At 37.9% G+C, this 16,659-nt stretch overlaps 1 protein-coding gene and 1 pseudogene across 16 annotated transcripts in view; both read left to right on the top strand.

Annotated features, from left to right (window-relative positions):
* Nucleotides 1-16,659, top strand: part of ERC1 (ELKS/RAB6-interacting/CAST family member 1) — a 526,143-nt gene that overhangs the window by 251,553 nt on the left and 257,931 nt on the right. For 14 of the 16 annotated variants that reach the window (XR_011497049.1, XR_011497048.1, XM_070494769.1 and 11 more), the window contains one exon: nucleotides 1,207-1,338. The exons of the other annotated variants lie outside the window; for them this stretch is intronic. Coding sequence is in view for 12 of the 14 variants with exons in the window: in XM_070494769.1 (XP_070350870.1) it covers nucleotides 1,207-1,338 (132 nt within the window). In the remaining 2 variants the exon portion in view is untranslated. The remainder of the gene's footprint in view (nucleotides 1-1,206; nucleotides 1,339-16,659) is intronic. 16 annotated transcript variants of the gene reach the window in all.
* On the top strand, nucleotides 11,249-12,668 carry LOC106831537 (large ribosomal subunit protein uL3-like; annotated as a pseudogene).

Genomic DNA, 16,659 nt, shown 5'->3' with positions numbered 1-16,659 from the left:
AAAGAGAGCAAAAGATTTAATCAACTTTTTATTAGGAAGAATGTTAAGTAATAGATGCTGTTCCTTCAAAGTTGAGAGAAAAATCTGACTTGCCTTTGGCAGATTTCAAGTTCTAGATTCCTGAAGATAAAGTCATCAAAAAGGACTTTCTTGTAGCTTGCGCTTACAAAAGTGAACTACTATAGAATTAAATGAGATTTGCGTAGATAAAAGACAAAATCCTTTGGTATCTTTTCCTTATATGAGTATTCTGAAAGTTGGGGAATGATTTAGCAAATCTTCTTCTTTTGTTTCATATATTAATAAAAAAGTAGCACTTTATTCTTTATCTCCTGGTTCTATAAGAATTCAAAGAGGAAAAGCTTCTAATAACCTGGTGAATCCAGTTCTTCATCCTACTGAAACACTGCTTCATTTATCCCTCATATTTCAAGATCTCCTATCTTATAGAATCTTAAAGTCCTGTAGGATTTTGTTTGTCTTTCTGATAGAAATCCATATTCATCTCCCCCAAAGTTACTTTTTAAACTTGTGTAGAATATCAGGGCTGGTAGGTTTTGGTTAGCCAGCTAAATTACTCATCCTTAGCCATCTTTAGTCACTTAGATCCAGTTATCATTTTTAGTTTTCTCGTGTGAGGTTAAGAGAAAACTTTGCTTTCTTGAATTCACTAGGAAAATATCCTTGTTCATTTTTTAAAAAATTACTTTGTCAACACATGTCTATCTGAGGATTATAATTTGAAAGGTCATGTTATTTACTTAACTTTTTCATCTAGGCTTAACTTTGCAAGGAAAGAGAGTGTTTTGGTCTTGAGTCTTATTACTTAGGCTTCATCAAAGCTGGCTTTAAGCCCAGTTTAGAGAGTAGTTCAGAAACAGCTTTGTGCTTTTAAATAATCAAGCCCTTGCTACCTATGCTGCCTAACACAAACAATTTTATTCTCTCTCTTACGGAGAACAAGTTGATCACAAGTTTCTCTTGCTTAACTAACTTGACCGTTTTCTCCTAATAATATGCTTCTTCGACCTCCTTTACTTCTTTCTTCCCTTGTTTCATTCTTTCCTCTGTGAAGACATCTTTCTTGGCCTGGGTTTACTTCTGAAGGGAGGAACATTTAGTAAGCAAATAGCCATTTCTTGATAAATAGGCTCTCGTTGGGTTGACTTACTAGTCTACTTCACCTAGTCTTCCATCGTTTTCCAGGACAGTCTCCGTAAGAAGGATGACAGGATTGAAGAGCTGGAAGAAGCACTAAGAGAAAGTGTACAGATAACTGCAGAGCGAGAAATGGTGCTAGCACAAGAGGAATCAGCCAGGACCAATGCTGAAAAACAGGTCTGCAATTTTATACAGTTACTGGCAATGCTGCTGGTTAAGCAAAAGGTAAAACCTAACCAGTATAGTTTAGGTAAACTATACATAATGAATGTTTATAGGGTTTCAAAAGCACTTCATCACGTGTAAGTATTTAGACTTAAATAACAATTGAAATATGGTTACATAAGAATTGACTCTTGTTATTGCAGGGGTCTCTGCATTAATAATTTGGAACTGATTTCATATATATTTATGTAGTATACACTCACATCTGATGAGATGAAATGGAACTTGTCTGTTTGTGATGAGACTGGGCATAAGCCTGCTTTTAAATGGAATGGGAAAACACAAAAATTTCTGAGTTCAAAGATGTTAATTTTAAATAGCAAATAGTTTATTTATTTTATACCCTGCCTGTTCAAATGAGCAGTTAACGTTTTAACAAGATAATAGCAAGTATGGGGGACATAGATATCATGACACTTGAGAGTCCCGGATCAGCGTGTCTCAACCTTGAGGTTGAGCATCGGCTGATGCTGTTTGTTTGTATATTTTTCTACATCTTTTTAGATCCCCATACTCTTGCTTTTAACTTTTTATTAGGAAGAATAACTAAAGATGAGAGATGTGATGGAAGAAATAATTTTGACAAATGAAGGCGCTAATCTCATTTCCCATTTTGAGAGTGTGATTTGAGGTTTTGAATCTACTGCACACAGATTCATGATATTTAATTTTTTCAGGGATTGTTTCTTTTCTGTTTCTTTGTTGGAGAAGTATAAATGCTAAACAGGTAAAGAGAGTCCCGTGAGAGGGTAACGTGAATCTTTTGGGGAAGCCCTTGATCAGACCGTCATTGCTCTTGTGAGTTAAGATGGTTGCATCACAAGGAAGAGGGGTACATGTCCAAAGCAGACGTATTGTAGTATGCACCATGAGGGGTCCCTTTGAAACTGTTAGATGTGAGGGTCTGGTTTCTTTAGAGTCGATTGTAGAAAGAAAGACAAACTGACATTTATTAGCAAAGCTGATGGAAAATTGATCTTTTCACAGAATGAGTATCTTTCAGTGCCCTGTTCTTAGATATATGCCTTAGTCTGCTTTCTGTTTGAGTATTTCCTAACGTACAGTTAGGTCGAGCAGTGGGTAGTGGAGAGCTGCAGAGAAGGGAAGGTGACGGCCATTGTTCCAGGGTGACGAGGGATGTGTTTTATCTTGATTCCTACCTTTTTCCTTTATTTTCAAACTGTTTCCTATTTTTTTTTTTTTTTTGGTAAAGATTTCTTTCTGCTTTAGGATCATTATTTAGTGACAAGTCTTACATGTCCGAGATTGTGTAGAAATTTTGGCAGTTAATAATAGATCACGTCAATATGGCTGCTTTTATGTGCTCTTTTTAAGCTATTGTGTGAACTGGTTATAATTTGCTTTTTTTGTAGCTTCATTCATTTGTTCATTGATGTATTATGGACTTTTTTTAGTTTACAGAAAAGTTGAGCAGAAAGTATAGCGAGTTCTTGTATACTCCTTCCTCCACCTCAGTTTTCCCTATTATTAACATCTTGTATTGGTGTGATACATTTGTTAAAATTGATGAGCCAATATCGGTGCATTATAAACTACTTCATAGTTTACATTTTGGTTCATTCTTCATGTTGTACAGTTTTGTAGGTTTTGCCGGGTATATAATGTCAAGTATCCATCATTACAGTATCGTACAGAATAGTTTCATAGCCCTAAAACTCCCCTGTGCTCTGTCTGTTCTTCCCTCCCCTATCTCCCCAGTCCCTGATCTTTTTTCTGTCTCTATAGTTTTGCCTTTGCCAGAATGTCATATAGCTGGAATCATGTAGCATGTAACCGTTTTAGACTGGCCTCTTTCATTTAGCCTCCACGTGCAAGGTCCTTCCATGTCGTTTTGTGGCTTGAGATCTTGTTTTGTTTTATCTCTGAATAATATTCCATTCTGTGTATGTGCCATAATTTGTTTATTCCTTCACCTATTGAAGAACATTTTGGCAATTATGTCTTTGGCAATTATGAATAAAGGTTCTATAAACATTCATCTACAGGTTTTTGTATGAAAATAAATTTTCAACTCATTTAGGTAAATACTTGGGAGTGTGCTTACTGGCTTGTGTGGTAAGACTATAGTTAACCCTTTAAGAAGCTGTGAAACTGTCTTCCAAAATGGATAAATATAATTTGCTTCTAATTGCATGCTTTTTTCTTTCCCTCTTTCCTGTTTATCTTTTTTCCACCATTCTGCTACTCACTGCCTATCTGAAGCTGTTGAGTGAAACATTGCATGAGACCAGTCATTTGGGCTTTAAGTGGTTGAAGGTATGAAGAAACTGCTTTATGTTTGTAGTTCTGAGGCTGTGTAACCTTCATCCACTGTCCCCCTGCTCTCATCTTCTGTTCTTTTCTTATTTTTGTCTTTTTCTGTCTCCTAGCCCCCATATTAATTTTACTTATATATGTATTAATTGTATGCACCAAGATAATCTACAAATATTTCTTTGAAATATATTAAATGAGTGAAGATTTTTTTGGCTAGGGACACTATTCTTATTATCTCTCTCAGGTCCAAAAATCATCTGTCTCTTGCCCGAGTTTCACCTCTGAGAAGAAATGACTCCCTCTGATACAAGGAGGATGTCTGCATCTCTTGATATCTCAAAGAGCAAAGTAAAATTGTTTGGCAACCATATCTCATTAAAATAAAATACAGAATCTTTTAAAGTTTAAGCAGGGAAAAACTGAAAAGAGAAAGGAGAAGATTTTTGGATGCCTTTGCCATATTCTTACCGAATCCCCTTACAATATCTTCATTCCTAATACATGCTGCTCTGTACTGAGCCCAAGCCCCAAATTTAGAGAAGTTTGTAATGATCCAGTGAAGGAAGGTGTCCTCTAACCTGTGTTGGCAAATAGAGAGATGAATGTGAATAATCTTATGGGGAAAACTCCAGGGGTTCTTTACTTTTGCTTTGTTCCTTTCCACATGGATTTTCTTCTTCTGAAACTTCTCTCTTCTTAGTTTTGGCAGATGTTGTGCTTTGTTGACTGTGAGAGTCCATTTTCTTAAAATGAGCATAGACTAGAATTTATTCTCTGAAACAATTCACAACTGTCAGGAGGTGGGGAGCAGTATCCTTGGTTCAGCAGTGCTGCTGTGACCTGAAGATTTTTGGAATGCTTTTCTTTGCACTTGAAAAGATTATTTTAATACCTTCACTGGTTTTCTTTGAGAGTAAATTTATTTTTTGAAGGAACCATTTGCAAATAGATTGCTAACTAAAGGTTTAAAAAATGCCTCTAACATATAAGACTTTTTCTTGTGGCTCAATAAGCTGGATTTATATCTATTCCTAATAAATATTTTTTATGTTTTGAACATTGATAAAGATATATCCTTTCAATATAACTAACATTTGCATGAGTTCTGATTTTTTTAAAGCTAATTTTTAATAGTGATACTCATTTTTCTCAAATTGCCATTGTTTGGCTTGTGTGTTAAGTGTAAATTCTTGACCTAGACGATCATAACATTTTACCTATGATTTGCTAGATAGTTATAGATTAATGAGCATTTTTAAGGACTGCATGTTTTTTATTCTTTTTTTAATTTAGGTTTTAAAACTTTTCATTTACATATTAAAAATCGTGCATTCCAGTAATTAAAGTAATTTGAACAAAAAAATGATACTCTTGATTAAACTGCGTTTTACAGCCTGCAGAACACCTTGGGCCAGCCTGGTTTTTACTCTAGGTATCACTGTTGTCCCACCTAGCTTCCTACTTCAACATGCAAGTTCTTTTCCTTCTCAGCCAGCCAGACAGATGGGAGACGCAGGGATGACCTTTATTTTCAGTAGTTCTTGATTCTTTGATGTGAAAATGGGCAGCACAGTCATTTAAACTTGGTCCCACCTTTTTGCCTCTCACAAAGTTAAATAGCTAAAAGAAGTAAAGTGAGAAGGCACTGACTGTGGACTGTACAATGCATATTAGTGGCGCACATGTTATTATGATTCACCTACTTCTCCTGCTCAATTGTTTCTTTTGAAGTTAGTGGAGTTTCCTCTTGCATATGTATTTTTTTCATTTTTGACTTAATCGAATTTCTCAATCTCACCCGTATCTGGTTCGTCAGACGTGGTTGCAGAGGGAGCAGAGCTAGACACATGAATGAATGGAGTTCAGTCTGTGCAGTGGCCGCCACTGAGTGTCCTACTCTTTTTATTCTTAAAGATTTATTAAATCCTCTATTGACTGCAAATCTCCCCAGTCAATTACACAGCAGTACTTTTTCGAAGAGAACAGGTAGCGCTCTGGCAGCAGCGCTGGTGGCTGGGTAGCCTGTGGAAGATGATGTGTCATGCTGGAACTGTGATCATACTCCCCAGTCCTTCCAACTGCCATCTTACTTTCAGCTATCCCCAGAGTGGACAGTTTATTCTTTGGTTTTATAAGCATAATCCTGTACTGATGTGAATAATTTATGCTATGTTATATTTCCATCATTTTTTAATTCAATGACAGTAGTGCTCAGAAAATGAAATAATGATACTTCTACTTAGCTACCTTTTCTACAAACATTTGTTGAATACCTTGTATTTTTCTAGATGCTACACTAAACACTGGAAATAAAAAGGCAGTAGATATAGCCTTTGCCTCAGGAAGTGCGTAGTTTATTGGGAAAGACTGAAGAATGAACCTATAATTATGGTTCAATTTGATAAGTACCATGGTAGTGATCTCAATAGAGAACTTTAAGAATATTAAAGGAAGTACAGGCATGTAATCTGGATTGGAGAGCTCCATAGAAGGCTTTCTGGAGGAGATGGCTAATGCATGTACTGAGTCTTAAAAAGAGTTAGACAAAGCAGAGGTGGAAGGATATTGAATGTATTACATGTAGAGGATCCAGCATAGGTACAAGCTGGAAGCATCCAAAGAACTTTAAATACTAGTGGTCAGTAGCTACAGTTCAGGATAGATACGAATGGCAAGATCTATGGGAGGAAGGGAGAGAGGAAGGGAGAGGGAAGTGCACACAATCAGATCATGCTGAAGCATGTTTAGTCTTATGTTATATTCCAGAATTTTGATTTTATATTCAAGGCAGTGGAGAATTAGTAAAGCATTTTAAGCAGAGAACAATATTTATTCATGAGTTTGCTTGCTCATTCATTCATTCAGCAGATCTTTATTGAGTATGCAGTGGTGCTGCGGTAGTCCTGGGTAATGTATCATGATGAACAAAGCAGCTGCGGTCTCTCCCCTAAGAGAACTTAGAGTTTACAGGGGGACACAGACACCAACCGACAAATAACATTTAATTACAAGTTATCACAAAGTACTATAAAGGATAAGAACAGGTTTTCTGCTACAGACAATAATCTGGTCGAGGTTGGAGAGGTTAGAACCTATTTTGGGTTGAGTGCTCAGAGAAGGTTCTCTGAGAAAGTAACATTTAACCTGGGCCCTGGAGGATGAGAAGCCTGCCATGTAAAGAGTGGGGAGGAATCAACACTGTGATGGCGGTAAGGTGGCAAAGAGCGGGATGTGTGTGGGAGCAATACAAGGGATCAGGGCCTTATGTAAGCAGTGGCAAGAAGTGTGTGTGTTTTTTTAAAGTGTTGGAAGCCATTAAAGAGGTTTAAGCAGTGCATGACACCCTCTGATTTGTGTTTTTATTTTTTTTTTATTTTTTATTTTTTTTTTTAAAGATTTAATTATTTTTTCCTTTTTTCTCCCCAAAGCCCCCCAGTACATAGTTGTATATTCTTCGTTGTGGGTCCTTCTAGTTGTGGCATGTGGGACGCTGCCTCAGCGTGGCTTGATGAGCAGTGCCATGTCCGTGCCCAGGATTCGAACCAACGAAACACTGGGCCGCCTGCAGCGGAGCGTGCGAACCCAACCACTCGGCCACGGGGCCAGCCCCTGATTTGTGTTTTTAAAAGATTATTCTGGGGTCCAGCTCCGTGGCTGAGTGGTTAAGTTCGCGCGCTCCGCTGCAGCGGCCCAGGGTGTGGATCCTGGGTGCGGACATGGCACCACTCGTCAGGCCACGTTGAGGTGGTGTCCCACATCCCACAACTAGAAGGACCTGCAACCAAGATATACAACTATGTACCAGGGGGGTTTGGGAAATAAAGCAGAAAAAAAAAATTAAAAAAAAAAAAGATTATTCTGGCTGCTAGTTGGAAAATGGATTCAATAGGGCTAAGAGTGTAAGGAAGAAGATGAGATGGATATTAGAGTAGCTGAAGCCAGAGGTCTTCAAACTGAGGTGCACATACACCTGGATGCATGAGCATTTTCCCAGAGGGAACCTGGGCACAGCTCCTCAGCTTCTAAACATGCTTTCCCCTCAAATTGATATGCCTGAGAAGGCACCTAAGATGTGCAGATTCTTTTTCCACTTCCCCTTTCACAGTTTTGCATTCCTCATTTGATGATATACACACCTCTCCTGAATCTTACTATTCTGTATTCCTCTGGGGAGGAAAAAAGCCTCTCGAACAATAACAAAGGCATAGTTCCAAATACTGTTGTTGAGGAAATGGATGAGAAGAGTCAGAGTGTTTACAATTCTTTGTTTTGAACAGAATTGAAAGGCAGCCTGATTAAGTTGCCAGCTGATAGATAATTATAAGTGATTTTTTGTGATAGCCTAATATGTGATTTGGGGCATATGATTCTGAAGGAGTGTAAAAAATTGAGTTATATGACTATGACAAAACTCCTTCCATTCCTGTTCATTTCTTTATGTAAAGGTTTGTTAGTGCTTATGCCTATGAAAATGAAACATGCCATAGAATTGATGCTAAACCCTGGGTCTTTCTAGCAATAAGTAATATTGATCAAGGGTTATCTAAACTAATAAAAATAAAACTTCCATTAATCTCATTAAGATATATACATGTAATGATAAGATATATATATATTTTTTAAGATTTTTTAATTTTTTCCTTTTTCTCCCCAAAGCCCCCCGGTACACAGTTGTATATTCCTCGTTGTGGGTCCTTCTAGTTGTGGCATGTGGGACGCTGCCTCAACGTGGTTCGATGAGCAGTGCCATGTCCGTGCCCAGGATTCGAACCAATGAAACACTGGGCCGCCTGCAGCGGAGCACGTGAACTTAACCACTCGGCCAGCCCCGATAAGATATATTTTTAATAAGATTTTACTCTTCACATTTAATAGTCTTTCAAAATATCTGATATTTATATTAGGTTTGGTTGATTGTATGTTACTAGTAATTATAATGATAACTCAATCAAAAAGAACTTTTTAACAGAGTTATGACCACAGGAAATTTTGTAAATTTCAAATTAAATTTATTTACATATTTTTGTTGCAGAAAATACAAGAGCATCCATACAAACAGTCTAGCATAAAATAAACTTAATTAGTATGAAATTTTAGGGAGAAATGGAATGGAAACACTAGTCAAGAAGAAAAAGGCAAGTGTTGTGGCTGGTCTGGTGGCATAGTGGTTAAGCTCACACGCTCTGTTTTGGTGGCCTGGGGTTCGCAGGTTCAGATCCCAGGTGTGGACCTAGCACTGCTTGTCAAGCCACACTGTGGAGGTGTCCCACATAAAATAGAGAAAGATTGGCAGAGATGTTAGCTCCACAGCACTCTTCCTCAAGCAAAAAGAGCAAAATTGGCAACAGATGTTAGCTCAAGGCCAATCTTCCTCACACACACAAAAAAGAGAAAAAGGCAAATGTAAAAATTTTAATTAAGGAACCTTTTGTCTTTATAGTTTTTAAATAGATGGTAATGGATATTAAGTCACCATGGTATTTGTATTTCATTGGATACTTTCTCTTTTAAAAAAGTGATGCTTTTTAAAAAAAATCTAAGAAATTACATCTTTTACAACTCTTTAAACTTACAATGTAAAAAAATTAGATATCAAGTTAAAATCATAGTTATATAAACTCTTTTAGAAGGTATACTAGCAAAATCGTGTAAAGACTCCTGGTCTAGGAAGAGGTTGGACAGATTAGGCAATGGCTGAGTAAATTACATAGTGGGAGTGGAGATGGAGAAAAGTACATGGATTTAGAATGTCTTTTGGAAACAGAGCTAAAAAGATTTGGTGAACGCATGTTAGGGGTAAGGATGAAAGAGCAAACAAAGATGATCCTCTAATTTCTGGGTGGACAACTGAGAGGATGGTAGTTCCATTTTCTGAGAGGAGAAAGCCTGAGGGAAAAACTTGTTTGAGGAAAAGAACAAAGAAATTGTGCTAAAGAAGTATTAGCTATATTATCATTAGTAGAATTATTACGACGTCAAATTTGTATTTTCAGCCCAGTTCTCTCTTCCAAGATCCAAACTAAATCTACTTTATATCTTTCCTATTTCATTGACATCTCAACCTGAAACCATCCAAATCCAGAATTCTTGATTCTTACTCTCACACCAGTTTTCCCTCAGGCTTTTTCATCTCATCTGAGAAAACACTCTTGTCCTACAAAGCTGAAAGCATACTGAGTGTTAGGAGAATCGAGTCCAATAAAGGCAGAAGTGATAGGTTGGGTACAGAAATTTTATACTCAATTCTCTAGTTCGAGAAGGCCACTCCAGAACTTTAGGGAAGCTTTATTACATAGTGGCTACGAAAGTGGGTTCTGGAGTTAAAAGTCTCGGTTGGAGTTATGGTTCCATCACTTACAAATTGTGATCTCAGGCAAATTATTTCTGTGTCAGTTCCCTGAACTGTCAAAAGATATTTGTTTTATTTGCCACGTTAAAGAGAGATTATATGTATAAACCTCTTAGAATCTGGCATATAGTAATCACTCAATAAATGTTAGCTACTACTGATACTTGTGTTGTTACTACCACTCCTATTTTCCAGTTTACTTTTAAGCAAGCCATGCTGTGGCAGCGTCCCACATACAAAATAGAGGAACATTGGCACAGATGTTAGCTCAGGGACAATCTCCCTCAAGCAAAAAGAGGAAGATTGGGAACAGATGTTAGCTCAGGGGCAATCTTCCTCACCGAAAAAAGAAAAAGAAAAGAAAGAAAAATTTGGTAATATTTCTAGACAAAAATGAAAATAGCATACACCAAACTTATGAGATGCAGCAAAAGCAACTCCAAGAGGTATGTTTATAATAATAAGTGTCTAAATACACAAAAACATACTGTAATATGGATTTTAGAACCATAATGCTTAGACCTTATTCCTAGAAGTAAGAAGATACAGAAAATTTAGGGTTAAAATTTTTTTTAAGTGTTTGATTCTCATAATTTTAGATTGAAATTGGAAATATCTGTTTAAATATTTGACTTTTTTCTCTTAAACACACAGATGCACACACACACATTTTCTGTGTACTGAAAATACCGAGAAGACTGATTATTTCAGTAGTAGTGCGTGCTCCTAGAGGTCAGATGTGGTAGGTAAATTTCATTCCCTAGGAAAAGGGTTTGAGTTCCAATCAGAAGTTACTTTTTTCTTTTGATGTAATGTGAATTCTATGAGTGTACCTTTTTCTTCACAAATGCTCATTGGTTACTGAAGCCTCTGTGGTCTTTATAGCAGCACTGTTTAAGAGAACTTTAGAACAATGGAAATGTTTTATAACTCTTCTGTCCAGTGTGATAGCCCCTCGCCAGACATTTCTCTTGAATACTAAAATGTGCCTAGAGCACCTGAAGAGCTGAGTTTTCACATTTATTTCATTTTAATTAAATTTAAATGGCCGTGTCTGGCTAGTGGCTACTGAATTGGGCAGCTGAACTCTATAGTGTGTTGGATGAATGGATACCTATGTATACATATGCATACTTAGCAGCTACTATTTAGTTTATTCTCCTGAGACTGACAGAGTTGTAGTACTGAACTATACAAGTACAAGCACTTTTCTGATGTAGTTGGCCTTTTTTTCATTTTGTTTTTGGAAAAACATCTGTGGTCTAAAAACATGTTTGTCCAAAGTAATTTTTCCTTTAAGAAATAATGGTGCTCTACCAGCAGCCTTCGATGGTGGGATGTCTCACAGGAAGTTCTCTGCTCCCAAGCACGGGTCCCTGGGCTTCTTGCCTCGGAAATGCAGCAGCCGGCACCATGGGAAGGTGAAGAGCTCCCCCGAGGATGACTCTTCCAAGCCTGTCCACCTCACAGCCTTCCTAGGCTACAAGGCCAGCATGAGCCGCATTGTGTGTGAGATCCATAGGCCAGGATCCAAGGTGAACAAAAAGGAAATTGTGGAGGCTGTGACCATTGTGGAGAGGCCACCCATGGTCGTTGTGGGCATTGTGGGCTACGCTGAAACGCCTCGGGGCCTCCATACCTTCAAAGCCATCTTTGTTGAGCATAACTGCCATGGGTGCAAAAGGCACTTCTGCAAGAAGTGGCATAAGCCTAAGAAGAAGGCCTTCACCAAATACTGCAAGTGACTGGAAGCAACTGGAGAAGGACTTCGACAGCATGAAGAAGTACTGCCAGGTCATCTGTGTCATCGCCCACACCCAGATGCTCCTGCTTCCTCTGCGCCAGAAGAAGCCCTATCTCAAGGAAATCAAAGTGAATAGAGGCACTGTGGCTGAGAAATTGGACCAGCCCCATGGGAGGCTGGAGCAGCAGTTTCCTGTGAACCAAGTTTTTGGGCAGTATGAGATGGTCGATGCCATCGGGGTGACCAAAGGCAAAGACTACAAAGGGGTCACTAGCTGCGGGCACACCAAGAAGCTGCCCTGCAAGACCCACCAACGGCTGTGCAAGGTTGCCTGTATTGGGGCATGGCATTCTGTCTGAGTGGCTTTCTCTGTGGCACGGGCTGGGCAGAAAGGCTACCATCACTGCACCAAGATCAACGAGAAGATCTCCAAGATTGGCCAGGGCTACCTCATCAAGATGGCAAACTGATCAAGAACAGTGCCTCCACTGATTGTGATCTGTCTGACAAGAGTATCAACCCTTTGGGTGGCTTTGTCCGCTTTGGTGAAGTGACCAATGACTTTCTCATGCCGAAAGGCTGGGTGGTGGGAACCAAGAAGCGAGTGCTCACCCTTTGCATGTCCTTGCTGGTGCAGACAAAGTGGTGGGCCCTGGAGAAGGTTAACCTCAAGTTCATCCATACCACCTCCAAGTTTGGCCATGGCCGCTTCTAGACAGTGGAGGAGAAGAAAGCATTCATGGGATCACTTAAGAAAGACCGAATTGCAAAGGAAGAAGGAGATTAATGACAGGTGCATATTGTGCAGCTGGTGGGATCCCAATAAACACTATTTTCCAGTGGGGGGAAAGAAAAAAAGAAAGAATGGTAAAAGACTAGGTTAGTGAAAGACTAGGTCACTTTCAAGAGATGTCATAATTGTACATGTGTTACCCCATATTTATGTAATACTAGACACATAAGTTTATAGCATGAGTGATGGAGCTTATGTAGGAAGGAGGAGTAGAATAGTTATAGAAGTGAGAAAGAGGCATCTGTCCATTGTGAGAATATGTCACCCCAGCATTAAGAGTTTAATGGCTTCAAAGGTATTACATTACTCTGTTATTTATTCAATTAATGTTTGTTGAGAGCCTACTGTGTGTTAGAAAGTAGGAATATTTTACTGAACCAAACAAATATGGTCCCTTTCCTTATGGTGCTTATATGTTATTAGGGAGATTAATCAGGTGATCACAGATATAAACATTCTTTAAAAGTGTGATATAGGCAAGTAATTAAAAGCATAGTATTTTATGCAAGTATAACAAGGGGACCTTATTTAGAATGAATGGTCAGGGAAGCATTGCTAAGATAGTGATATTTAAATTGAGAGGTGAAAAGCAAGTAGGAATTAGTGAGATTCAGAATGGCAAGAAGTTTACTTCAGTGGGAACCACATGTGTGGACACCCACCCCAATAATGGGAAGAGTGTGATATAGTCAGGGAACCAAAAGAAAACCAGAGTTAGTGGGGAATACTGAGTAGAAGTGAGTTGGTGGCTAAATGGATAGACGAGTGAGTGAGTGAATAAAAAAATGAGTGAAAGAACAGATGGTATGATGTGAAACTACAGAGGTAGGCAGAAACCAGATTATGTAGGATGGTCTTGCAAACAATTTTAGATTTTATCTTAATCATGATGGTTAGCCTGTCAGTCATTGTAAGCAAAAGAGTGGTAAAAATTGGGTCTGGCCCCGTGGCCGAGTCGTTAAGTTCGCGCGCTCCGCTGTAGGCGGCCCAGTGTTTCGTTAGTTCGAATCCTGGGCGCGGACATGGCACTGCTCATCAGACCATGCTGAGGCAGCGTCCCACATGCCACAACTAGAAGAACCCACAACGAAGAATACACAACTATGTACCGGGGAGGCTTTGGGGAGAAAAAGGAAAAAAATAAAATCTTTAAAAAAAAAAAGAGTGGTAAAAATTCATTTTACATTTTAGAAAGATTATCCTGGCAGTGATATGAAGAATAAGTAGAGGGAGAGCAAGGGTAGACGGGGGAATACTCCTTATGGAGATACCACATGATGTAGGGGCGTGGTCGGGTGTCGGCGGTGGAGATGGAGAGATGTATTTGGAGAGAGTCAACAGGATTTGCTGATGGGTTGCGTGTGGAAGAGGAAAGGGATTTGACAAGGATGATCCCCACATTTTCTGCCATGAGGATCTAGGTGGATAGTGGTGTTTATTAACTGTGGGGAAAACTGGAGGAGGAGGAGTTTAAGGTAGGAATTTAGCTCTGTGTATGTTAAATTTGAGATGCCTGTGTCCTCTTTTCATGAAGATGGCAAGTAGACACTTGGATATATGGATTGAGCTCAGAAGAGTGCTCTGAGCTAAAAATATAAACTTCAGAGATAACACATGGTTGGCTTTTCTCTTTTTACTTTAACTTTGTGTTAGCCATTCACAATATGCAGGTTTCTTCCAGTTAATCTCAAATGCACGTAAATTGAGAAAGTACCTGTTACTTTCTATATTTCTCTGAACTAAGATTTGGATGACTCTATAAATATGTGACTGGCTTGTTACTAGAAATATGACACGTAGGAAGTACATAGCATCTTACAAGGCTTGAGATACTGACATTTATTGATTACCTATTAATTACCAGTCACCATGATAAATACTTTCCTAACAGTATTATTTAATAATTTAAGCAATAAATCTTAGATATATTTAATGTTTCCTGGACAGAAAAAGAGGATCAGTGCTCATTTGTGTCCTTTTTCGGAAGAACAAAGAATGGTTTGCATTTATTACATTACATGTTCCTTCTGTATGAGGCAATGTCTTCATCTTAACTCTATTCTTTAGTCTGGAGAAGTCCTATTTCTCCTTCCAAAATACCTTCTCTGACCTTCCAAGTCTGAGTTATATGTCTTTCCTGTGTTTTTCAGCAGCACCTTGTACTGTTTGTCGTAAAACAACACTGTGTTATTATTACTTAATTATTGTCCATCACTTTAAGAGACTGTCTCTGTCTTCTCTGAGAGAACGAAAAGCTCCTTGAGGCCCTGGGCTGTGTCTTGTTTACTGTTGTATCCTTAACACCTACCAGCATGTCTGGTATATAATGATATTCAGTGAATATATTGAGTGAATGAATGAATAATTGAATAAATGAATGAAATTTTATTCTTACCTCCTGAATACTTGTACCCCTAATCACAGCAGCATCACTTTACTTATTTACTAAACAATTTAAGGTTTAATGGTAATTTCATGATTTTTGCAGTAGCTACCAAAAATATATTTTGAATTACTACATTTTTGTTCTTTGTTGTAACTCCCTTCCACAGGATTTGGTGAAGCACTTTGCCATCTGACACAAAAAACTCAAAATTTCAGAATCGTAGATTTAAAGAATTAGAATAGATGTTATTTGTTTGAAAGTAACTTACTTCCTTTAGTGCTTGATTTTAAAGCATGGTAGCTAAAATGGAAAAATAAAATTTAGAAATCGTCATTGTCCCTGACTTCTACTTCACTGGGAGGTAGAGGACTTCTTATGTCTCACAGGATTAACGTGCAGCACTCCAGCTCCGCTGTTGTTGAACTTCAGGTAGTGGGAGCCAGCTCACAGTCTTGTGTAGCGTCTCATCTGTAACTCTGAAACAGCAGTAAGCCATTCTCATAAAAACATGTAAAAATTTAAAACATTCTGCAGAACAGATGTAAAATGTGATCAAATTACTAAGAAAATCTTTTTGATCCTACTTTATTTCCTTCCACTAGGACTAATACTTCTGATCATCATTGGTAAATTTGACATCAGGTTTTTCAACATTTGTCCTCTCTCTCCCTGCCTTAAAAATAGATTTATAGTGTTATTAAGATTGTTTCTTTTTATTTAGTGCTATAATGGGCTACATTTATAATTTATAGAAGTTTCTTAACATTTCTTAAATTCTTTTTCTGTACTTATCCCTTATAAGTCTTAAACTGATTTCTGTATCAGTTGTGATGGGGATTTTTGAGATGAGTAGCTGAGCCATCTAAAAATATTACAAATACAAACATGTTTCTCAGAACTATATAGAATCATTCAGTCTTATAAGAAAGTCCAGTTGTAAGTTAGCAATTTAAAAACTATACTTTTAAAGCAGTTTACTGATTTCTGCAGAAGTCATCATTTTTCGTCAATGTGAAGACTGAAGATACTGTTGTTCAAAGATATTTCATTTTTAAAAAGTAAGATGTTATTATGAAACATTTTATTGATAAACATGTGGAAAATACAATTTTAGTATTTCAGGGATCTGAGGAGATGTGACAGTTAAATTCACGATCATTTTCTCTTTGCCATTGTATAATCATTTCAGTATTTAAATCAAGCTCTGTCGAGAGGAACCTAGTAAGTTTCATTGTAGACTCTTACTCTAATGTCAATGAGTTTGAATCTCCTTTGTTATGGTGACTGGTTATGAAATCAGTCACTTGACAGGCCCTTAAGTGAGACTGCTGGAAATACGTCATGTCTGCTTTCATGGTGACAGCTGGCTACAAAACAAACCCCAGCAGAGCCATTCTGCAATTGACAAGGGACTTCAAAGGCCAACAGGGCTGCCACTTCAAAGAGAATTCTGCCATCTCTGGCTTGTTGAAAGAAGAAGTTAAATGGCTGTACCCTGCCATAGCAGAAACCTCTGTGTTTAGACTTCTCCATCTTTTGATCTTAGAAAGATGTATGAAATGGTTTCAAGTTAAAGGAATAGTATAGTCTGTAGTAATGGCAACCCAATATTATTCTGCATTTCAGTCCACTTATTAATGGAAGTTACCCAGATATGTTCAAATAAGAGCAAATTTAAAAACTCAAATGTCTCAGAGAATCAATGTTCAAAAGAAGATTTGAAC

This window comes from Equus asinus, chromosome 22 (assembly GCF_041296235.1).
Source record: "Equus asinus isolate D_3611 breed Donkey chromosome 22, EquAss-T2T_v2, whole genome shotgun sequence".
Lineage (NCBI taxonomy): Eukaryota > Metazoa > Chordata > Mammalia > Perissodactyla > Equidae > Equus > Equus asinus.
This window is presented reverse-complemented; position numbering and strand designations above follow the sequence as displayed.